Here is a 25091-nt window from a genome sequence, read left to right as displayed (position 1 = left end):
CTCACAGATACACAGAAAAGAAATCCAAATGGCTTACCCACAGAAACACAGTTTACACAACAACCTAACATATATATGCCCCTCAACAATTACTCTCAACCATATGCAACGTACTGATAGGTTTTAGAGTAATTACTTTTTTTACTTTGAAAAATGACTGTTGCCACCAACTTTATTTCCACATGCACTGATAAATCACAACCAGTGACTAGAGAGGGAAATGTGAAAAAAAAAGAGATAAAGATATAAAAGGACTAAAACAAAATACAAGGAATATCTTCCTACGGGAAAGGTTTTTTAAGCTTAAAAATAAGAAAACGATAAAGGAAAATAGTATCACGCAAGAAAGGAAAAGGTGAACTGGGGAAAATATTTGTGGTATATGTTTGGCAAGGGATGAGTATCTTTAATATACAAAGAGCCTTTACAGATAAATAAGACAAATCCTTTGAGGCAAAGTCAAGGACCTGAACTCACAATACTCTATGGAAATACAATCAGGAATGAACAAAGCAGGTGGATGGAGGTTCAGAAACAGAAACATGAGCATTGCTTGCAGGGCTAACCTTTCTGGAAAATGATTTAGCAAATTTCTTAAGTCTGAAGAGAATATTCATGTATTGAGTAACACTACTCCAAGAATCTCATAAGGATACCTTTAAAAAGAAATACAAAATGTGAATAAAAATGTTCACTGTAGCATTACTTATAACAGATTTAGTTCAAGTATAACATGGCAGAATACTAAGAACCACAGAGAGCATTATTTCAAAGGCTAACTAATGATATTATGTGACAATGGGTAAAATCAACAGATACTAGGATTCCAATTCCTAAGAAAACTGTGTGTGCACTCAGGCAAAAAGAAAAAGATTAAAAGTAGATACACCAATAGTATAAATGGTTATCTTAATATAATTTTATTTTCCTTCTTATGCTTTTTGGTATTTTCCAAATCTTACTCAATGGATGTCATTAGTTTTAAAACAACAGATTTTAAAAATACATTAAAGAAAAGGAAAAGGATTTGATTCTACTTTTCACCTGTGGAAGTGGTGGAGGGGTGTCTGTGTTTACCCATAAGGCTGTGTGAATTTCTTAAAAATGCCAGAGACCAAAAGGAGTTTGCCTTAGAACTTGCACCCCATCCTCCCTTCTCATGTTGGAAAAATGTCTGACAATTGTTCTGAAAACAAGCTCCTCACCAAGAACTGTGCCTTGGTGTCAGGTGTTCAGTGTCGCACAGACACTGTTCCATTCGGTTCTCACGGCATTCCTGTAACAGACAGCACTGTTGTGACTCTCTTGCCACAGAGCAAAAAAAGAAGAAATTAAGTAGATTTATCACTGCCGTGCTGCAGTGTGGGCCCAGAATTGAAGCTTCTGGCCCTAAGCTGGGTCCCTCCACAGCACGCCGACTGTATTCATGCTTGTCCCCTTTCATTTCCTGGACCTGATCCTACGACAAATTTCACCAATTGACTTTGCCAGCTGCACGATGTAAATGTAATGAATGCCACAGAACCGTACACTTAGAAATCGGTTGAAATGATGCATCTTACGTATAATTTACCACAATAAAAGGGGAGGAGCCAGATTTTGCTAGCTTGAATATAATACACAAAGTCAAAGTTGGGCTGAAAATAGCAAGTTTATTTCCTAGGTATAACCGTATGGTAATGGGACCCATGGTCAGGAGAAAGCTGTCCCCTAAAATAGTTGTACCAGCTGTCCTAAGTGGATGCCCGAGGAGACCCCAAATGCCAGCATTCCCACCAGAGCAACTGTCCTGTTAAAAGGAGAAGGATCAGTATGAAGCGAGAGGACCCAGAGCAACATACAGGGAAGCCAAGTTTCCAACCCCTTGCATACAGCTGCACACTGCCCGTTAACACCAGCTAGTAAGACCACCCAACTCATTTCTCTGATTCCAATTCCACACTCTGGTTCAAAGACAGTCTTCCAGTTATAAAGCCAGTTTACTCTGTGGCTTCCCTGCGCAGAAAGAAGACGTGTTACCACCAAACAAGAGCAGTCTGCTCACTATGAGGCAGACTTCTCCTGGAAATACACCATTCAAATACCGATGTTTCTTAGAAGCCTGGTTGATTTCCCTCTATGAAATTGCATTAACTCTAAGGGCAAAGACAAAACTAAGTTTCTGAACCTGCGAAGCTTTGGCCCAGTTTCAGAGCATCGCGACCACACCAGGCCAGTTAAGGCAGCAGCCAAGTGGCCTCAGACATCAGGGATCGCACTGCCAGGACATCATGCCCCTTCCCCTCTAACTAGAAAACACACTCTGGTGGGGCCGAGGGTAGAACAGAATGCTTTCACACCTACTTACTTCCATCAGGAAATCCTTCCTCTAACAGCAGCAGCCAGTAAGGAGAGTATTTCCTCCTGCTTTGCGCCATTATTACCTGCAAACAATATGCCAGGCAATTTTTAAAGTGGTGATTTTCAACTTTTGGGGTTGTTTTGTTTTTTAAGATTTTATTTTCAGGGGCACCTGGGTGGCTCAGTTGGTTAAGCAACTGCCTTCAGCTCAGGTCATGATCCTGGAGTCCCAGAATCGAGTCCCGCATCAGGCTCCCAGCTCAGCAGGGAGGCTGCTTCTCCCTCTGACCCTCTCATGCTCTTTCTCTCAAATAAAAAAAAAAAAAAAAAGATTTTATTTGTCAGAGAGAGAGATAGGAGAGCACAAGCAGGGAGAGCTGCAGACAGAGGGAGGAACAGGCTCCCCACTGAGCAAGGAACCCGTTGTGGAACTCAATCCCAGGACCCTGGGATCATGACCTGAACCGAAGGCAGACGCTTAACTGACTGAGCCACGCAGGGACCTCAAGTTTTGGGTTTTTCATTTGACGTTCCTCACCTCCTAAAGTGCATTTATAATCACCCTGTTCTTCTCAGAACGACCTTCCCATTAAAAATTATCCACATATTTATGAAAATGCATCAGAGTGATGCTAAGTACAGCCCATCTGGTTTTCTCACGGCAAGTCAGCCAGCACCATACAGGAGACTGACCCCACCTATTCCGTGCCTGACTGCGCTTCCTGTCTGAATGATGCATGCTCATCAGTCCGCACTGCTGTGACCGCTCATTCTACATCTTCTGATCCAGTATACAATTTGGACAGTGCTGAGGGGCCATAAAGGTGAAGCCCACGACACTGGACTAAAGAAACAAATTGCATGCCTGAGTTGCCTTCAAAGAAGGGATCAGCAAATGGTCAAAGGGCAGACATCTTTACCACTGCGACCTGGGAAGACTCACCAGGAACAGCACTTAACAGTTGAAAGAAATCATGGCTGAAGGTTGTCATGAATTCAGATTTGAAGAGAATGAAGAGTAAATAAATGTCAATCCTTCCTACCTTACAGACTGTCTCCCGGATGTGTCCCTTGGGGTTTTTCTTCTCTTTCTCCGACGGTGGAGCACAAGGACTGGGTGCTCTTCCTGTGTACATTCACTCCATGGGAAGCTCGTCCAGTCTCGTGGCTTCACTGTCACATACGTGTCAATACCAAATCTCTGCCTCCCTCTCAACCTTTCCCCAAGTCAACTGGGTATCTGTAACTCAACATGTCTGAAACTCAATTCCTGATCTACTTTTCTAAAACCTACTCTACCGACAGCATCATCCGGGTGCTCTAAGAAAAAAACACCTGGGAGTCTTACCTCACTCCTCCTCCTTTCTCATACCTCATAGGAAATCCCATCAGCTCCAACTTTAAAACAATCCCAGAAACCAACCGAACTCCATGACCACCACCCTGTTCTTTTGCCTGTTAGGATGCAGTCCCTCAATTTCTCAACATAACACCTGGGTGATATGAAATTCTCAACACAGAAGCCAGAGCACACAGCACTCCTCTGCTCAAACACTGCAACTGTGTTTCACTGAGAGCATGACCAATCCCTACAGTGGACTGAAGGGCCTTATGCAACCTGACTGCTCATTATCTCTGCTAACCTCTTGAGGCACTCTCCCCTTGTCCCTCAGTTCCAGTCTCACTGACATCTCTCTACAACACAATCACAGGTATGTGCTGGCCACAGGGCCTTTGCTCAAGCAGTCTCCTCGCTTAGAACACTCTTCCCCAGATACCCACTTGCTAACTCCCTCACCCCTCCTAGTCTATGATCAAATCTCGCCTTCTTAATAAACCTTAACCTGATCATGTATTTAATTCTGCAACCTACACTCCTCCACCCAGACTCCCCGTTTCCTTACTCCACTTACTCTCCCCAGAAGTTACCACCCTACATAGCATTTACTCTTTATACACTGTTTTGTATAGATCTCTCTGGTAGAACGTCAGCTCCTCAGGACAGAATTCAGTGGTGTATACCAAGCAACGACATATACTCTGGCACAGAGTTGGCAATCAATCAATCTTGTTAATGAACGCATGTACAATGCTAAGAGTTAACTTCCACAGGAAACAGCCTTACATAGCATCAATATATCCAGTGTTCTCACTACCAAGATCCAGTTTCCTCAAACACCCCTCTGTACTAAAACTTCAAAAGCCCCAAACCTAAAAGCTTGATGTCTACTTATGTCAAAACATACTTATACTCAATATATATTCATGTATACCCAAAGAACTACTTTTTACGAATTAATCTCAAATACCACTACCTATTTAGTATTCTTGCTAAAAAACATTTAAACCAGAATATAATCATAAGGAAACCATCAGACAAATCTAGATTGTAAAACATTCTCCAACACAGCTTAATTTACGTGGAATCATTTAAACAGCAAAATCATGAAACACACACACACAAGGGAGAATTCTGGATTAACAGAGCAATAACACAACCAAATACAATGTGTAATCCTTAATGATGATGGAAGGTTAACTTTTTCAAAATAAAAGGTTGGGAAGAAAAATTAATCTCAGAAAAGACAACCCTACCCACACAAAATGTTGTTGCCTGAATGGAACAACATACTGGAATGGAACAACATACTGGAAAATACCCTGAAACCAGAAATGTCTTTGGAACAAGCCTAATTAAGCCCTGGATTTGTCTAACCCAAAAAATAAGGAGTAAGCAATCCCTACACACTGTAGTCCTTGACTCCTTCAGGGCGAGTCAGGTGCGGGGAGAAATGAGAGTCACAGACCACAAAGCAGGATCCAGCAGATGAGCACTTCCGTCCAAGCAACGCCACTGCAGCCTCGGGCTGTGGAAGTCCCACCCAGCCACGGGGAGTTGCGTCTAAATGCAAACTTGTTGGTTCTTTTACTTCATTACAAATTCTAGTTTTCCAACAAACCCTGAGAGCGTTTACTTTTCGATGCGAGTGGAATAAGATCACTTTCTTGAAACCTGCACACAAGCCCAAACGTGGCTGTGTTCCTCTACATATACCACAAGACAAGCACCGGGTAAAGATGAATATTTATTCACTTTACAAAGAGAATGGTATTAAATTGCCATAAACAGTTCCATTTATAGACAAATATAACTGTACATTACACCAGTAGCGGCTCAAACTTGTTTTCCCAGGATGCTTGTGTGGCTCCAGCTCTATGAGTCGAGCACAAAAATCTCTGTTCTGCCATTAAGGTTAAAAAGTCCCTCAGAGATAATGGTTTTGTGTTTTACATATTCACAGGTGGTAAAAATAAACCCATCTCCCCAGCCCTCCCTTAGAGTTGAGCTTCCATCTGCATGTTCCCTAGAGAGCACTAACAAATACTGGCTCATTCTTTTAATTAAAAAAAAAAAAAAAAATTTTTTTTTTTTTTACTGATAATTTGAAAAGGCTTTTGTAGCACACCAAAATACTTATTTATACATACATAAAAAATCTTGAGTCAGATTTATTATTTTAAAGGTAAACAGATACCCTAACACTGCCAAGAGTGGGTAATGAAAAGGAAGGAAAACATTAAATTACTGAATTATAAAAATATTTTCTTTGGAAAAAAATTCCAACAAGGTTATCATTAATATCTAAAACCAAAGAGAAAAAATAAACAGTTGTTCTTTGATCCATTAGTAATTTAAATAAAAATGAAAACCTCTTCAAAAGCAGCTATAACTGAATTTTTTAAAAAGTTGCAGATAATGAGTACTTCTAAATCTATACACTGATGATTCTTTACAGGCAACTTGCAGTCAAGAAAAATCCTTAATATGGCTAATTCTTTAGTTTTTTAATTACCATAATTTTTTTGTGTTTTAAAAAAATATTCCACATGACAGCTTAAAAAATAAGTGGCTGTTTGGGGGAAGCACTCCAAATATTCAACCTGACTCCAATCAGATCACTGCCATTACTAGACAAGCTAGAGATACTGATATTTAAGTTTTTAAATCCCAACCGTTTTTACTCTGAATCTTTAGTTATCCCTTCATATTTTACGAAAATGTACCAAATTAAAAATTGTTTTCACTAGTGCCGCTTCGTATCTGGATCTGATGAAAGATACCAACCTGAGATAAGAGCTGACTCCTTCACAAATGTCCAGTTCTTGAAACCCTACATGGGAAATGTCTGTGTCTTCACTTACGTCAATTCTTGCAATAACCAACCATATTGGGATACTATATTATAAAAATATACCATATACTGGACACTCATGTCATTGCAGAAAATGTGTCTATTTGCTGTGTAAAGTTTATTAACATTTGAAGGAAACACTCTTATTTACACAGTGAAGTCTGGGGTGCTCAGGACAGCGAGATGGCATGGGAACCACCACGAGGAATCTGGAAATGTGCAAGGTCCTTGGCGCCGGTCCCAGAGACAACCCTTCCCAGGAGGACTCGGCAGCATTGGGGAAGGCGCGCCAGAGGTGACAGCTCCATCTGCTTGTTCTCCCTCCTCATTCTTCTTCACTTTCATTTTCAGGATCTAAGTCAGAATCTCCATTTAATTCTTTCTCACTGGCCACATCCCTGTCCTCCTCCCCATTCTCCTCATCTTTTTCTTCAGCATCTTCCTCTTCCTCTTCGTTCTCTTCATTAAGATCCTCGTCTTTTTCACTTTCTTTCTCTTCCTCATCTTCATCCCAGTTATCCTGGTGGAAACAGATGAATCACGGAAAGTATTCATGAAGGCCTCGTTCGTATAGAGCGCTAGGGTGTAAAGGCAGATTTAAGCACCAGGAAACAAGGTACTCACATCAGAGTCCTTCTCTGCAATTTCGTCATCTGACTCTTCTTCCGAAGATTCTGCAAGGGGAAGAACCCAGCCTTAAGTTTGTGATCAACAAGCAGAGGACAGAGCCCCAACAACTAAACAGAGTCAAATTCCTGAATTTACTTTTAGGAATATTACATTCACCTAGCATCCATCTAAGCAGTAACATTAATATTCTTAGCTACATAAAAGTCCATTTATTATATTATTCCACCATGATCTCATTGAGTAGGACAAGTACCAAAACCCTAACAAAATCCATCTTAAGAAACTAAGCCGAGGATGTGGACAAAAGGGAACCCTCGTGTACTGTTTGGTAGAAATGTAAACTGGTACAGTCATTATTGAAAACACTACGGAGGCTCCCCAAGAAATTAAAAATAAAGCTACCAGGTGATCCACCAATTCCACTGCTGGGTATATGTCAAAGGAAACGAAATGAGGATCTCAAGGAGCTACCTGCACCCCCATGTTCACTGCAACATTATTTACAACAGCCAAGACAAAGGAAGAACCTAAGGGCCCATCGATGGTCTGGATAGACAGTTCAAGAAAATGAGATATACATTCAGCCATTAAATTCCATTTAGCTATTTAAAAAAAAGGAACTCTCCCATATGTGACAACATGGACAGGCCTCGAGGGCACTGGGCTAGCTGCCATAAGTCTAACAGAGAAGGATAAATACTGTATGATCTTAGATGTGCAATCTAAAAACACCAAACCAATAGACACAGAGAACAGACTAGTGGTTGCCGGAGGCGTGGAGGGTGGCGGAAATGAGTGAAAATCAAAAGGTACAAACTTCCAATTATAAGACCAGTCCTGGGAATAAAATGTACAGCATGGTGACCACATTTAACAATACCGTACTGTGTATTTGAGAGCTATTAAGAGAGTAAAGAAAGTTCTCAGCATAAGAAAATAAAAACTGCAACTATGTGTGGTGATGGATGTTAATTAAACATGTAACAGTGATCACTTTGCAACATATACACAGATATCAAATCATTATGTTGTACACCTAAAAAAAAGTTATATGTAATTATATCTCAGTAAAACTAGAAAAAAATAAAGTCTAAGTAATTAATTCAGGTATGCTTTTATCTCCTTCAGTTATGTTTTATCATTTTCTCTATAAAGGTTTTATTTCATTTCTTAGATCTATTTCTAGGTACTTCATAGTTTTGACTGCTGCTGTGAATGAAATCTTTTCTTCTAATACATTTTCTGACTGGGACATACATTAGTAGACATACAATACGTTACTGAGACAATCATGGTATTGATTCCATTTTGCTAATCTTGGTGTCTAGTAAACTTGCTTGCTTCTGTACCTCATTAATGATGGTACAACTGTAGATTCTGCTGCATTTTCTAAGTTGAGAAGGATAACAACTGCCAAATCCAATGTTCTAGAATTCACTTCTTTCATACAATTCTAGGCAGGATATCCAGAAGTAATAAAAGGTACATTATCATCTAGTTCCTGACTTTATGAGAATACACTTCTCAACTTTGATAGAGATTAGGGAAATTTCTTTAAATTCGTAGGTTGCTCAGATTATCAGTAATAACATGAAGACTGAATTTAACTGAATTCTTTTTCTCCATCTATTAATATATATTGTTCCCTGTTAATCTGTTTAATGTGGTAACCACATTAATTAGATTTCTTGATGCTAAATCGCCTTACAATCTTTAAATAAATTCTATTTGGTAATGACATATTATCTTATGAAAGTACCTCTGTAATCAATTTGTTACTCAGGATATTTAAAGATGTTCTAAAATGTTGTTTTAACTATACTTATCTGGTTTGACTCATAAAATGTCTGAATTGTTATATATGACAAAAATGACTGTTCCTTGAAAGACTGATAAAATTCACCTGTAAAAACTCTGTGCTTGGCATCTTTGAGCAAAAGTTTTGATTAAATCAATTCAAGACCACTGGCTTATCCATGGTTTCTGTTTTTATTTTCAAGTCACTTTTGGTTATTCATGTTGCCTAAGAAATGACCTCTTATCATCTAGGGTTTTCATGTGTTGGCATAAAAGTTTGTTCACAGTGTTCTCCTACACTTAAATCTCTTCCATACCTAGTGCCCTTTCTCATATTACTGTACGGTATTTGCACTTTCTCTTTTCTTTTTGGATCGTATTTTTGCCACAGGCTTACCCATTTTATTAGACAATCTGGGGTGCCACAGCATGATCCTACTCACAGTCATGTTCTACAGCATAAGGTTAACAGAATTCCATGTTAAAAAATGAATGTTCCAACTCTAGATTTACACTACCCTCAAAGCCTTACCTTCCTCATACACCAACTTTGCCTTCTGTGCAGGGCAAGCCATTCCCTTTGTTTTTTCTGACGCTGTAACCTGAAAGATAATCGAGTATTATTATCAAGTACAGTATGAGGTGACCTCAAGTATGGCAGCCACCACCACGCTCCACCTTCCCCGACAGTAAACTCGCCCTCAACCAGTATGATGGATGGCCTCAATACGATGCAGATCAAATACAGGGCAAAAAACAAATTTGTCAAATACAAGAACAAAGAATTACCTGTAAAAGTTGCAAACCTTTCAAGGTGATCAGAACTTCTTTCTGTGCCAAAACTAACTGTGTAAATACCCTGTACCTTGCTGTTCATGGTAGCACAACCATCCTAACTGTATTAACAACTGAAATAGGACAGTGAGAAGCTTTGAGGAAAAGCTGAATCAGGCACAAGTTTATTTACCGTCAAATACATAACATTTCCAAGTTAAGGACTGGATCCTGATTTATCGATTTCTTGCTGAAACATGGGGCTTTCAATGTTCAGGTAAACAATCCTTATTCCTCTATTACTATCACATCCAAAGTTTAGCACAAAACAATCTGATTTACTCACTTGAGTGATTAGAAGAATAAGCTTTCCATGAAGGTGGGAGAGTTTCTGAAAAGTTTTCACTCTGCTTTCCATTAACTGGTATAGCGTTCCCAGCTGGGGTACCAGATCAGGCAACTAGGGGGGAAGAAAGATTATCTCATACTTTCGTGACAAAGTATAGATAACAAACATACAAATCATACTCAGATACACCCAAGTATTCAGCCACTGCACCACAAGCATCTGCTTACACCTCCTGTGGCAGTGGCTGCATGGGACATAGCCCAGCAACATCTCAAATTTTCACAGGCCTTCAATGTCCTAACAGCAAAAAATACTGCGTTTTTAAAAATAATGATACGGTGGCAGGAGGAGGGGGTGCCTGGGTGGCTCAGTTGGTTAAGTGTCTGACTCCTGATCTCAGCTCAGGTCTTAATCTCAGGGTGGTGAGTTCAAGCCTTGAGATTTGGAGCCTACTAAAAAATAAAATAAAATAAAAAATAATCGAAAAAATTTAAAAGTAAAATACTAAGAGGTCAATGTAATTGAAACACTAAATAAAAATACCCCCAACCACGTACTTCTGGGCTAAAGAGGGCTTTCCGCTGAAACGTCATGCTATCACGTTATCTACCTCTACCATAAGGCCCCAGCAAGCTAAAGGAAGCTTTTCACAGCTTCCAGAGGCAGCACAACAGAGCGAAAGAGTATAAAGCTGACCTTACAGTATTTCAAACATACTCTCTGTTAAAGAATCCCCTGACCCACGCTTAAGGAATTAAAGCATGAAATTCGTCCCTCCAGGGGGACAAAAAAAAAAAAAGAACGCCACCCTTTTACTTGCCCTATCACTGACAATTTAGTATAAATAAGAGTTTCATTCAAATGTTAAACTTTAAACAGCAAACAGACACAAAAATGAATAAAGCAAAGCTTAACATGATCACATTCCACCTGCCATCATCTCTTTTTTTATCCGTCCCTATTCAGACAGTAAGCTCCAGGAACAGGGGGATCCATTCCTTAAGACCCATGCCTAGCACAGTCCCTCAGCTTAGAGAAGGTTAAGGACACCTGATAAGGAGAAGAAACCCAAAGTGGAAGGAAAAGCACTGTTTTCTGAGAAGAGAATTCTGACAGGCATTGGAGCCCCCTCCACGCCACGCTTCTTTGGTCTGTTCTGCCATGACTGTGACTGTTACACAACTCCTACTCCAGCAGTGCACCCTGGCTCCATAAGGGATTTCTCTACAAGGCCTCCTAGGGCTCTTTTCACTTCTAAGCAAATGAATGAGGTTATAAAATAAGTGCTGTCCTGTTCACCCCAAGTCCTGATGCTTGTGGGAATCTTCCCGTGCCCATCACCCGCCACTCAGCCATTTCACTCACCACTGCCTTCAACTGATCTCCCAAGATTCAACAAGCTGGGAAGCCCCACAGCCATTCTTACTGTTTCTTATACCTCCCCCCATTTTAACATCCTGGTAGAATTCTCCCCAGACACGTAAATAACAAAATGCTGGCCTCAAAGCAGGTTATCCACTTGTTTACCCTATTTCAAACTACTGAAGGCAAAGAAAGCCTAAGACAGAACAAGGGACAGTGACCAGGTGGAGCTGGATGAAACTGTTACGAAAGAAGAGCAATTAAAAATTTTCTTCAGGGGCGCATGGGTGGCACAGCGGTTAAGCGTCTGCCTTCGGCTCAGGGCGTGATCCCGGCGTTCTGGGATCGAGCCCCACATCAGGCTCCTCCGCTATGAGCCTGCTTCTTCCTCTCCCACTCCCCCTGCTTGTGTTCCCTCTCTCGCTGGCTGTCTCTATCTCTGTCGAATAAATAAATAAAATCTTAAAAAAAAAAAAAAAAAGAATTTTCTTCAACTATCCACTATAACCTTTTAAGAAAATCTATTATAAGGTGCTAGGTATTAAAATTAAAGAAAAAGAAACAAGTGAATTATATAATTTTATTTCTAGCTTAAAATATAACTGATTTAATGAACAAAGAATCCAATTCATATTATGAAATGTATGTAAATAGATGTATTATAAAATTGTTTTCTGGTATTGATTAAAATTTGATGTTTCCTCCCATTTGTAACAGATAACGAAGAGCTGACAGCAGCCCCACAAAATGGCAGCTATTAAACATTTAACTTCATTTTTACCACAAGCTATCTTCTACTGTCCTGGGACAAGGTAGAACAATGGAGACATACATACATTGTAAAAATAATTTTGCTAAACAGGTTATATACATTAAAAAACATCTAAAGGCTAATATGTCAGAAAGTCACTTTTCTCCTTTCTGTATTTCTCAAAGTTCTTATAGAATATATATTACTTTTAAAATCCAGGGCAAAAAAAAAGGCCAATTTACAAAAGGCACCAACGATGACATTATTACATTGTACCTGGGGTTATTAATAAAATCTTGAAAAGCAGCAGCTGATGGCTGAAGGGCAGTGGAGGAAGGATGGTTTCATTAACACATCAGTTTATAATCCTTAACAAAGCCCAACTATTCGGCAACTATTGCTGAAGACTTACTGTGGATAGGTAGGATGCATGGACCGTTAACACACATTTTAGCCACTGAACCATTAAAACAGCACTGAAAAAAAGAAAAAAAAAACCAAGTAAACGAATATTCACGAATTCAAAATTAAATACAACGGAGTTAAAATATTAGAAAAACCGAAGCCAAGTGAAGATCTACGTGAAAAACACCACTACTAAATAAACCACTGACTTTGGTGATACTCTCATCCATTCACGAGTCCGAGATCTGTGAAACACACTCATCTCTTGGGGAATAACATGGACTGAACAGGAAAAACTCTTCTTCTACAACAATTCAAGAATAACACCCATGCTTTACTTCGTAATTAAGTGATACCAAGTAAACTGGGCTCAATGACTTTGCATTTTTATGCCCACCATCGAATCCCCCTCAGGTACAAACAGCATTCAGATTTCCATGCCACAATGAAAGACAAAGACCAAAAATGTGTAAGCTGGGCCTAATCAAAGAATTCTTTGGCTTTTCTTTGTGAGCTCCAAACACAAATGGAATCTATCAGGGGAAATAACTTAGAAGAGAAAAATGAGGGGCACTTGGGTGGCTCAGTTGGTTAAACTTCTGCCTTCGGCTCAGGTTATGACCTCATGGCTCCCTGCTCAGTGGGGAGTCTGCTTCTGCTTCTCCTCCTCCCCCTCTCTGCCACTCATGTTCTCTCTCTTGCTGTCTCTCTCAAATGAATAAAATCTTTAAAAAAAGAAAAAAAAATTTTTTTTTTAAAGAAAGGAAAAACTATAGGGGCACCTGGGTGGCTCAGGTGGTTAAGCATCTGCCTTCAGCTCAGGTCATGATCCCAGGGTCTTGGGATCGCCCCCAAACCAGGCTCCCTGCTCAGCTTCTCCCTCTCCCTCTGTCCCTAGACAACACCCCACCCCCCTCGTGCTCTCTCTCGCGCTCTCTCTCAAATAAATAACATCTTTAAAAAAAGAACAAACTATATACTGTAGCACTGATAATACTATACTGTCGGTTCAGGATCTTTGAGATACCAACTCCCTATTCAAATACTTAATCATCAAATTATTAACAAAAAAGACCCACAAAATTCGGTCCTACAAGATACTTCCTTACAGTGTCCTGGCAACTCCCAGAGGTTGGGGACTTCTACAAATGGCAATTTTACATCTGATTAGGACTAAACAAGACTAATTCGTTATGCGACCTGATAATGAAGGAAAAAAAACTACACAGGAGTTTCCTAAAAGAAAGGAAAAAACTGTACTAAAATCTTAGGAGTAAGAGTCATTCAACTTACAGTAAGGGGGAAGAGCAGTAATCTGACCCTTACAGATACAGAGTCTTACCAATTAGAGAGTGGAACTGCCCACTATGTAATTTCATGCTGTCAGAAACTGCTGTTTTTAACAATCACCTCTAAAATACTGATAAAATCAAAGCAATTTAAGTCATCTAAATATCTTACCTATTAGGATGTCCCTGCAATCTCTTTGTAAGCTGTGGGAGAAAAAAAACAGTGTTAGCAACAGCACTTTAGAGGCAGCCAATGTGCATCAATTCCCACGCTATACACTCCAGGAGAACAAAGAAAATATAGAAAAGACTATTAAGGGGGCGCCTGGGCAGCTCAGTTGGTTAAACACCCAACTCCTGATTTCGGCGCACATCATAACCTCAGGGTCCTCAGGGTCATCAAATCAAGCCCCACATTGGGACTCTGCAGTAGGTGGGGAACCTGCTTAAGATTCTCTCTCTCCCTCTACCCCTCCCCAAAAAAACACTTAGGAAATCACTACTCCTAAAGGATTCCTAAATTTCCTAATTCCCCAATGTTCAACCAATATAACATAATCTAGGAACACATTCCTACAGTAAGAGTAATTACCTGATAAAAATCTAGGCTACAATTTGTATGAATGAAAATTCAGAAGAGGCAAATGCAGGGACAGAAAATAATCTGTGGTTGCCAGAAACTGGGGGTAAGGGAGAATGGGGGGTAGCTAACTGGTACATGATTTCTTTTTTTGGTGTGACAACTGCACAATCTGTGAATATACAAAAAAACACTGAATTATATGCATCAAAAAAAGTGTATTTTATGGTACATGAATTATATCTCAATAAAAAAATACATTAAAAATGTAGACTAGGTAAGTTCTGTTTGAATAGATCTATTATCTACTCTAAATATCCTGCTTGCTTACATACTGCAAATCCAATTTCTCTAAACACTAGATTTTCTCTTTAACTCATAGTGTTAGGACCTTAAAATGAAAAGAGTACTCAGTTACCTCTTGCAACAATGGAATAACAGCATGCAGGGGCATCCTTAATACAGTCCTCTTAATTAGGTTTAAATTCCTAGTTTGAAGTACTTTCTGTGAGAAAATAAAAGAAACATGAAGATAAGCATATGCAGAAGCTAAGGACGCTACAGGAAAAACAGGAAAAATCATTTTTTTTTTAATTTAAAATCAATTTAGTCAATACAGTGTATTATTAGTACAGGGGGAGAATTCAGCGATTCATCAGTTGCATAGAACACCTAGTGCTCATTCCATCAAGTGCCCTCCTTAATGCCCATCACCCAATCACCTCAGCCCTCTTCCCATTTACCCTCCAGAAACCCGTTTGCTTCCCACAGTTAAGAGTCTCTTATGATTTGATTCCCTCTGTTTTTATCTTATTTTATTATCCTTCCCTCCTCCTACGTTCATCTGTTTTGTTTCTTAAATTCCACATAGGGTAAAATCCTATGGTATTTGTCTTTCTCTGATTTATTTCGCTTTAGCATAATACCCTCTAGTTCCATCCATATTGCTGCAAATGGAAAGATTTCACTTTTTCTGAAGGCTGAGTAATATTCCTCTGTGTGTGTGTGAATCTATCACATCTTCTTTATCCATTCATGTATCAATGGACATCTGGACCCTTTCCATAGTTTGGCTATCGTGGACATTGCTGCTATAAACACTGGGGTACAGGTGCCCCTTTGGATTACTACATTTGTATCTTTGGGATAAATACCTAGTAGTGCAAATCCTGGGTCGTAGGGTAGCTCCTATTTTCAACTTTTTGAGGAACCTCAATACTGTTTTCCAGAGTGGCTGCACCAGTTTGCATTCCCACCAACAGTGTAAGAGGGTTCCCCTTTCTCCACATCCTCGCCAATATCTGTTGTTTCCTGACTTGTTCATTTTAGCCATTCACTGGCGTGAGGTGGTATCTCACTGTAGTTTTGATTTGTATTTCCCTGATGCTGAGTGATGCTGAGCATTTTTTCATGTTTTATAAACCGAACAATAAACTACCAACTGAATTTTAGTGAATGGAGGTTGGAGGGACTGACTGGAGATTGTTATGTTAATGTCTTTGGCTATCAGGAAAGTATAATCTTCAGGAATCAGGACATTTACTTTGATAAATGGATTTCTTTCCCACAGATTCTAAACTTTACGAACACATTTTTATATAAAACAGAACACCTCTAGACATTTAAATACAGATATATGCCACTTTAGAGAAGCTGTCAAACCATCATTTTATGAAATCACAGATATATCCACATAAGAATGAGCAAAACACACTAAAACCACACTCAGCAAGAAACCTTTTAAAGTTGTCAACCTTTTGATAAAATTTTAAGCCAATCAAAAGATCATATATAATGAGTGCTTGAGTCAAAATCCTGGGAAGGTACATCAACTGGAAAAACCCAGTCTCCACTACAGGGTACAGAAAAGGAGAGATTAGTCCGAATCCTGGCAGGCATTGCAATGTCTCCAAACCCCAGATGTTTCATCCACAGGAAAGGATGGGAAATACAAGGCTTTTCAGGTCTCAAAATCTTGATTCCCCCCTTCCTCTTTAATACTTCTACATATTTATTTTTTCTAAAGGGCTTAATTCCCAGAAGAACTTCCCTGATGAGGGGTGCATGCTGTTTTGGTGATCGTTGGTACGATAAAGGTCATGCTTAAGATAGAAAGAGCAGAAGTACCAAAGGGCAAAATAGAGAAAATTGGTTTACAGCCTATTTTAACAGTATCCTTTCAGAATTTCCTATGAATTGTATTTGCTTATAAAAATATCTTTACACCAAGCCCTTCTAATAAATCCATCAAGAACTATATAAAAACTACCACTGCCATAATTGCGTAGCTTCTCATGCAAAAGAAATAAAACTTTTTATACACAATCACTGAAGAAGTGAGGGATGGACTGTCCTGATTTAATAGTCCCAATTAACCTAAATTTACATTTTCAAATAATCAGAATACAACAGTCAAAGCAAAATATGCTGATTAGAACTTCTACAGTAATTCAGAAGGTGTGTGATGATACTAAACATTCCTCAAATCACCTCACTCATTATAAATATCAGTTATCACAAAGTTCCAATAATGTACAGGTTATAGGGAACAATCTCTCTGAACTAGTCAACAAATTACTGATTGAGATAAGACATGCTCTTGTTAAGGTGCTCAATTTTCACAGGATGTCCACCAAACCATCAGGTTTCACTGTCTTAACTGGCCAAGTAGGGTAGTAGCCCTTCAGGTCAAGAAATACTAACTGGGGGGCGCCTGGGTGGTGCAGTCGTTAAGCCTCTGCCTTCGGCTCAGGGCGTGATCCCGGCGTTCTGAGATCGAGCCCCACATCAGGCTCCTCCGCTAGGAGCCTGCTTCTTCCTCTCCCACTCCCCCTGCTTGTGCTCCCTCTCTCGCTGGCTGTCTCTGTCCAATAAATAAATAAAATCTTTTAAAAAAAAAAAAAAAAAGAAAGAAATACTAACTGGAACGTGCTGTTGAACACTATTTATACTAAGCTTAGTTAAAAAACAATGTTAGAAACGAGGTTTTGAAAAATATGTAGTTTGTGAAATCCCCTGGTACTCTAAATGTAAAGTGATCATATAATTTGTTGTCTAAACTGGGACACTTGTAACAATGAAAGAAGTCACTATTAATTACTATACCGAGATAAGAGGTATAAACCAGAATGGTCAAAGGCAAACAAGAGTACCTATGGCCAAGGACACTTGGGTGGAGTTGGTTAATGGTCCAACTCTTGATTTCGGCTCAGGTCATAGTCTCACAGGGTTGTGAGATTGAGCCTCCCCAGCGCTGACTCCGCACTAGACAGAGGGCCACTGAAGATTCTCTCTCTCCCTTTCCCTCTGCCCCTCCCCATCTTCCCTCCCTCTTTAAAAAAAAAGAGAGAGAGAGAGAACGTTTGGCCTAGCTATTTAGAAGTTAAATCAAAATGTAGGGCAGAAGAGTTTTTAACAAGCTCTCAAGTAATTCTTATGCCAACTAACAACAGGTTCTATGGTAATTTTAAAATTTTAAAATAAGCAAGTAAAAAATAAGTTATCCCAAAACAAGGTGAAGTGTTAATGGATATAGAAGTTAGCATTAACTTCCACTGAAAATATATTTAAAGAAACAACCATATAAATCACAGTTTAACTAGCAAGAAGATATTGAAGGTTTTTTTTTCCCCCAAATCTACTACACTATAAATGAAGCATAATAAACACTGCACACTTAGAACACACTATTTCATCAGTTTGACATAAACATTCATCCATGAAACAAACACTGTGATAAACATTCCATCACCCTCAAGTCTCCTTGGGTCCCTTAACATTCTATCCCTCCACCCCCATCCTCAGGCAACCAGTGAACTATATATTGGTCTGCATTTCCTAGAATTTTTATGTAAGTAGAATCATACAGAGCATGTACTCTTTGTCTGGTTTCCTTCTCAAAGAGTAAGTTTGAGACTCATTCATGTTGTTGATGTATCAATAATCTATTTCTTACGCTGCTAGATAAAGAATTTGTTAATCTGTTCATATGATGAGGGACATATGCGTTCTCTCCAGGTTCCAGCTATTAAAAAAATAAAGTTGCTATGACCATTCATGTACCAGTCTTTATATGAACATGTTTTTTATTCTCCAGGTAAATACCTAGCAGTAGAATGGCTGGGTCTTAAAGTAGATGAAACCTTAACTTTTAAGAAATTGCCAAATTGTTTTCCAAAGTAGCTGTACCATTTTATATTCCCACCATTAAGATATGAGATCCCAACTGCATCACATTCTCACCAACAGATGGAACTTTAAATTTTAGTCAATCCATAATGGGTATATAGTGTGAGCTCACTGTCATTTCAATTTGCATTTGTGATGATAAATGATGTATAATACCTTTACATGCACTTATTGGCCATCTGAATTCATTCGTGAAGTATCTGTTCACACCTTTACCAATTATTTTTTGAGTCTCAATTAAGAATTTTTTTGTATTTTCTGGAAAAGAATCCTTTGTCTAATGTAGGAATTGTAAACATTCTCCCAGCCTGCAGCTTGCCTTTCCATGGTCTTAACAGTGTCATTTCTTTTTCTTTTCTTTTCTTTTTTTTTTTAAGTAATAAAAATTTATTGAGAATTCCTGGGATAGTGGTTATCACCTCCTGACCTGGAAGGAGGAACCAACACTGTAGGAAATCACTCAGAAATCACATATACTATCATTTCAAAAGCAAAAGATTTCAACTTTCATGAAGTCCAAATGACTTTTTCCTGTAGTGTGTAACGCTTTTTGTGATGCCATCTAAGAAGACTTCATCTGCTAATGTTTGCATAATTTTATCCTGTTTTCTTCTAAAAGTTTTATAGGTTTGAGTTTTACATTTATCTATTTTGGGTCAACTTTTGTGAAGTAAGAGCTGAGATGCATTTTTTTCCATATGGATATGTAGTTGGTTCATGACCAATTGTTGGAAAGATTTTACTTTCTCCATTAACTCAAATAAGTACCTTTACTAAAAACCAATTGTGTGTGGTCTACTTATGGATTCTCTATTTTGGTTCCTTAATCTGTATTTATTTTTACTAATATCAAATTACTGTGATTACTATAACTTTATCTTGAAATAGAGCAGGCTAAATCCTCCAATTTTACTTGGAGATACTACTGAAATTTAATTGGGAATGTGCTGAATACACAGACAAATAAGGGGGAGGAATTCCTTATTTTAACAGTACTGAATCTTTCAACCCATAAAGGTGGTTTACATCACTATATACCCAAATCTTTGTTAATTTCTCTCAACTTCTGTAATTTTCATGTAGAGGGAGAGGCATCGTTTATAGACTTATCCTAACTTTTTGGTACTACTGTAAATGGCACTCATAAAACATTATTTAAATAAATTTTTAAAAATCTTAAAAATATCTGTCTTCTGTGGGTGCCATGAATTACATAAATCACTGGCTTTCTCTTCTTCTCATAAGCTATGGACGTTTTCTTTGAGTCAGATTTCTACCTTCCTAAAGCCACACATTTAATGTCAAGTTTTCCATGGCAGGATTCTTATCCTCACTCCTCGTCATATGATGTACCTCTGTCACTGCTCACTTCCTTCTCTCATTCTTATTGCCCTCCTACTATATTTCATGTATCTTCATAAGGTAATTTTTGGGAATGGGGAAGACTATTTTTAGGAGGAAAACAAATTTTTTTTTTACTTGTCTCTCTCTTTTTTAAGACAGAAATACAGAATGTGAGTGCATCATCTCCTGGGTAATATACTATGGGAAAATCTCCATACTTTCTTTTTTAAGGGTTATTTTAAGCCCTTCACTGTAACTTTTACATGTCTTTTCCAGCACACGACTTTCCAGGATTCTAGTTTCCAACTACTTCTACTGAAATAATACAATGTATCACCTAAAGATCCTTAATAATGAAAAAGTCTCTGTGTACAATCCTTTACAGTTTAAGAAGTGCTTCCATAAAGATCATTTCATTTGTTCTTCCAACGACTTTGTGGCACCTGATAAAAGGATACACTGTCACCTTTGAAGTGCCAAAAGATTTTAACCTGAATCTCTACAAGCTTCTAGATCCAACTACAGTGTACAAGAAATATATTAGGGGAACATGTTAAATGATACCATTTATTAGATTAAATGACCCAACAAAATGGAGTTTCGAGGGACGCAAAATCCAGAATGTGAGAATCTCTATAGGGCAAATAACTTAGCTTCTCCAAAAAACTAACTGCAAAAGACAGAAGAGACATCTCTCCCCAGTACTGTGTGGACTTCATGGGGATTCTGTTTTGAAGAAAGCAAACATAAAACCTTAAGTTTATGAGGCAGTCATGGAAATGTAAGCACACTAACTGGATACTGGATGATTTTGAAGAATTACTGTTTACTTTTTTTTTTTTAGGTGTGATAATGGATTGTGGTTGTTTTCAGGAGTTGTTATTGTCAGAGTTGAACAGGAATGTATTTATGGGTAAAATGATGTCTCTATGCTTCACTATAACCCAGGGAGATGTGTGGGTAGATAGATGACACAAGGACAAATAGATCTGGCTAGTGTTGATAATTTCTGAAACTGAGTGATGAGTTCATGGGGGTCCACTGTAATACTTTGAAATGTTTTGAAATGTTTCTTAAAAAAAATAATTGGTAGCTGATTTAGTTGTACTACTGAGAAAGGTTTCAAAGGACAGTTGAGGAGATAAATAATGGCAGATAAGTTATATTACATTTTAAAAACATTGTCCATTGTTTTCTATAGCTTATTTTCCACCTAGGTTTCCATACCACGTTAACTGAAAACCACCTTCCAAATTACATACACTCACAAACTATTTTACAAGTAATTTTAAAAGTAATTTTAGGATGTGCTGATTTCTCCTCTCATTTTGCAAAATCACCTTAGACACAAATGATATTCCCATTTAGATCAAAATATAAACCAGAAAGACACTATTCATAGGTTACCTAAATAAAGTAACCTATGAATAAAGTCACATCAATACTAAGTGGCACCATAATATCATTGAATCACTAAGAATAAATGCACTTAAGAAAACGTAAACTGCTTTAATCTAATCAGGCAGTACTTAAATCGGATTTTTACACTTAAATTTTTTCTACAGACCATTAATAAATTCTGAATTTAAGAGGACCTAATTAAATAATTTCATACAAGCAGTCACCAACTTACAAACACAAGAAATAATAAATGCCTCCCTTATACAAATTTCTAGTATTTTTACCTCTAAATACTTCACAACATAACCCCCAACCCTCTTGAATTTTTCCCCCAAACCTCCTACCCATTGCCAAGGTTCCACCTCACCGCCCCCTCTCACGGCCAGGGGGACATAAGTTTCTGGAATCCAGAGTAAAAACTCAGGAACGCATTTTCCTACAGAAAAAAATATAAATTGTGATCTAGAATGCTGAGTATTATAGTTCAGCTACACTATGTTTATAAAGGCTTTTGTGAACTAAAGCCTAAGACCTAATAACAATTCAGAACAATATTTCTATGAGAAAATGCATTCCAGGTTCAAAATAATTTAATACAATGCCTTTGTAGGTTGGTGACTGTCTGTATAGTGCCACCAAGTGATAAACGTTTGACTAGACTCACAAAATATTAAATTCAAAGCAGCTACATCACATGACTATCACTCTGAGTGTGCTATGTCAATCACTTTCTAAGAAAAACTGTGTTAATTCATTTTAAAAACTGACAGAATACTTACATTTAGCATTTCAAAATCATTACTTTCTAAACCCTGTGTGAGAAGAACTGGAAAGCTATTTGTCTGTGGAAGGTCATCCTTTTCTTTCTTTGTATCTATATCCAGTGCTCCCAGGCGCTCTTCAATGCTAATCTGCAGAACAGAAATGATCTATTAATGTTAAACCAGACAAGGCCTAAAGTAGCTTGGTCAAGGGGTGACTGGGTGGTTCCCAGACTGGTTGTTTCCCAATCCAAGTTTCCAGATCCTAGTGAAAAAAACAACTGCCCAAGAAATCATGATTTAAAAATGTAATTCATAAATATATAAGATTCAAAAAAGGCAAGCACCTGGCATCTAATTACTAAAGCACAAGAAAAGATTATGGAAGAAGCCTTCCCTTCTAGAACTACCCCTTGTCATCAGCCTCAGATCTGTAAAACGGAAACAAGCATTATCAAAAGAAAAGTAAAAATAAAGACAGCTATGTTATCAAAACAATTTATAAAATGCCTTCCTATTTTTGTCTTTATTAGTTCCAAATGGTGACTTATTTTCTAGAAGATGTTCTACCACAACTAAGTTTCCTTCATAAATATCTAAAATTTAAGTGTAAATAAATACGATTCAATCTGCTACACAAACTTAATTGTAGGGGCGCCAGGGTGGTGCAGTCAGTTAAGCATCTGACGTTAATTTCAGCTCAGGTCGTGATCTCAGGGGTCATGAGACCGAGCCCAGCATCAGGCTCTGCACTCAGTACAGTCTGCTTAAGACTCTCTCTCCCTTTGCCTCTGTCCCCGACCCCCACCTCCCCATGCATGCGCTCTCTAATAAATAAAATCTTAAAAAAAAACCAAAAAAACCTGATCTCTTATTAAAACAAGACAACCACGTTCTGCCAGCCTCTTAGTAACTAAATCAAAACACAAATGTTCTACGATTACCAAAGCAAACAGATACACTTTGGCAAAGCCTCCTATTTGGGTTATCTTAACTTCTCAAAAACAAAAAAGGCAGGAGGAAATTTAAGAATTGGATTTAGGCCAAGCTAAAGAAAGATGGCACATTATTTTTAAATACAGACATCATGTTATTGAGAAATAATTTTTATGAATAGCTATTTAGCCCCAACCCCCCACCCAATAAAAACATTTAAAATCAGATAATCATGACAATCTTTCTCTAAAGATAAAAGTTAAAGTTCTAGATCATTTACGGTGACACACATGAAGAAGGACAGCAGAGACAAATACAGTAACCACAAGGAGGAAAGTCTAGGGAGTTGAGAAAAAAATGAAATTTATTAAGAGGTTATAATGACCACTTCTGAAGACCAACTCTCACTAAACTAGCCAGGATTGCTCAGACAGCCAAGAGAAAAGGCATCACTGATAGTCAGCAACATGCGAAACCCAATGGAAATCATCACGGCAAGTCCTGGCTTAATCTATTCAATTATGTGATCCAGCTGACCACTAACAATGGCCAAACAGCAACCTCTATAGTTAGTGCCAAGTCTGTCTTCTCTGTTAACAGTGGCCAAGTAAATGTCTCACAAACTACAATCTGGAATCAGAACCTATGCTGCTGGGGATGAGAGAGAGGATAATAGCAGCAATCTCAGTACGTTCCTGAAGTTCCAAGTTTGGCTCTATCCAATCTATCTGTTAGAGTCTCACAAGTAATCTTGTATTTCAAACTCAAAAATTGTCAGAGTGATTGTATTACCTCATTTTCCCCCAATTTCCTCTTGCTCTCTACTTCCTCAGTTTGTGGAGGAGCAGGCTTGATAGCTGCATGATGACCAGGTACCCCTGGCACCAGAACTTTTGCTTCAGAATTCATCACCGGTGTTCTCACCTGTTGAACAGGAACAGTGGCGGTGTGACAAAGGAAATGATGCCTTAGTCCTGGCAAAACTGAGCCCCAACGAGAAAGCCAACAGCATCTAAAAGGTTTTTCTACTGGAAAATCTAATATAACTAACTTAATACGATATGAATTAAAGATAAATTTTAACTGAATGTTGGCAAGTAGGTTTTTAAATTATAATCTGAAAGCTCATAATTTTAAAGCTTTCAATACCACATAAGAGTAAAAACCAGGAACATTGACAGATTATAGATTACTTAAAAATGTTAGAGTGAAGTTGTATGTTTTACGACCACCTCCAGGAATCCAGCTTTGCCAGAAACGCTCAGACAGCCAAGAGAAAGGTGTCATCTCTGGAACTCAGCCAGAAGCGAAACCATATATGGATGTCATCATAGCACGTCTTGGCTTTCCTTTTCTCATTAAACTGCCAAACATACGATATCTACATGTAGATGCCATGTTATATTAAAAATAAAGCATGAAGATGATCATCGTATACAGTGTTCACTTCCAGACCCATAATTTTAGGCTTTACTCCACCCTTAAATACAGGATTCCTCTCAGTTATGCTCCTTTAAATACTAACATCAGTAAAATAATTAGATAAATGTGATATTTATTTAATGATCATACACGGGGGGAGGGACTAACTCCCAGGTTTTCACCTTCTAGTTGTCTATTCACTCATGCATTCAACGAATCAAGAGCACAGAAACAAAGTGGTTTTATAATCTCATTATCTGAAACCTAATCCCACAAATTTGTTCAAACAAGGTCATAAAGAGGATACTGAAGAGTCTAAACATAATATTATATTACAATTCAATTTACCCAAATCTCTTTTTTCTCAACTTCTAATATGAAATGCACTCACCTTTGTTATAGCCGTTTCTACTTTGGGGACCCAGCAGTTTGAAATATCTCTTACTAAACACATATGAGGTTCTTTGGAACTTAAAGCCTGGGAATATAAAGGGGAGGGGGTGTGACGGGGGGGAAGAGTGTCAAACAAAGCAACTGGGAGTAAGAATAACATGAAGAGCCAAATTCCT

The 25091-nt window shown here is 38.3% G+C and overlaps 1 protein-coding gene and 2 non-coding genes across 3 annotated transcripts in view; all 3 read right to left on the bottom strand.

The window, feature by feature from the left end:
* Window positions 1-5413: 5413 nt before the first annotated feature.
* The window catches only part of WDR43 (WD repeat domain 43), a 46695-nt gene continuing 27017 nt past the window's right edge, over window positions 5414-25091 (bottom strand). The window contains exons 9-18 of the mRNA XM_008700271.2: window positions 24914-25000; window positions 23893-24024; window positions 22183-22314; window positions 14889-14975; window positions 14063-14094; window positions 12609-12672; window positions 10081-10194; window positions 9493-9562; window positions 7158-7207; window positions 5414-7053 (exon numbers count right to left, since the gene is read on the bottom strand). Coding sequence (XP_008698493.2) covers window positions 6859-7053; window positions 7158-7207; window positions 9493-9562; window positions 10081-10194; window positions 12609-12672; window positions 14063-14094; window positions 14889-14975; window positions 22183-22314; window positions 23893-24024; window positions 24914-25000 — 963 coding nt within the window. The 3' untranslated portion in view covers window positions 5414-6858. The remainder of the gene's footprint in view (window positions 7054-7157; window positions 7208-9492; window positions 9563-10080; window positions 10195-12608; window positions 12673-14062; window positions 14095-14888; window positions 14976-22182; window positions 22315-23892; window positions 24025-24913; window positions 25001-25091) is intronic.
* Window positions 23523-23598, bottom strand: LOC121101092. The gene has a single exon (XR_005833049.1). It is a non-coding gene; the product is annotated as a small nucleolar RNA SNORD53/SNORD92 (small nucleolar RNA).
* LOC121101091 lies at window positions 24358-24437 on the bottom strand. The gene has a single exon (XR_005833048.1). It is a non-coding gene; the product is annotated as a small nucleolar RNA SNORD53/SNORD92 (small nucleolar RNA).

The sequence above is a fragment of the Ursus maritimus genome, unplaced genomic scaffold (assembly GCF_017311325.1).
Source record: "Ursus maritimus isolate PB19 unplaced genomic scaffold, ASM1731132v1 scaffold_6, whole genome shotgun sequence".
Lineage (NCBI taxonomy): Eukaryota > Metazoa > Chordata > Mammalia > Carnivora > Ursidae > Ursus > Ursus maritimus.
The sequence above is the reverse complement of the archived record's forward strand: the minus strand, read 5'-3'. Positions and strand labels throughout refer to the sequence as shown.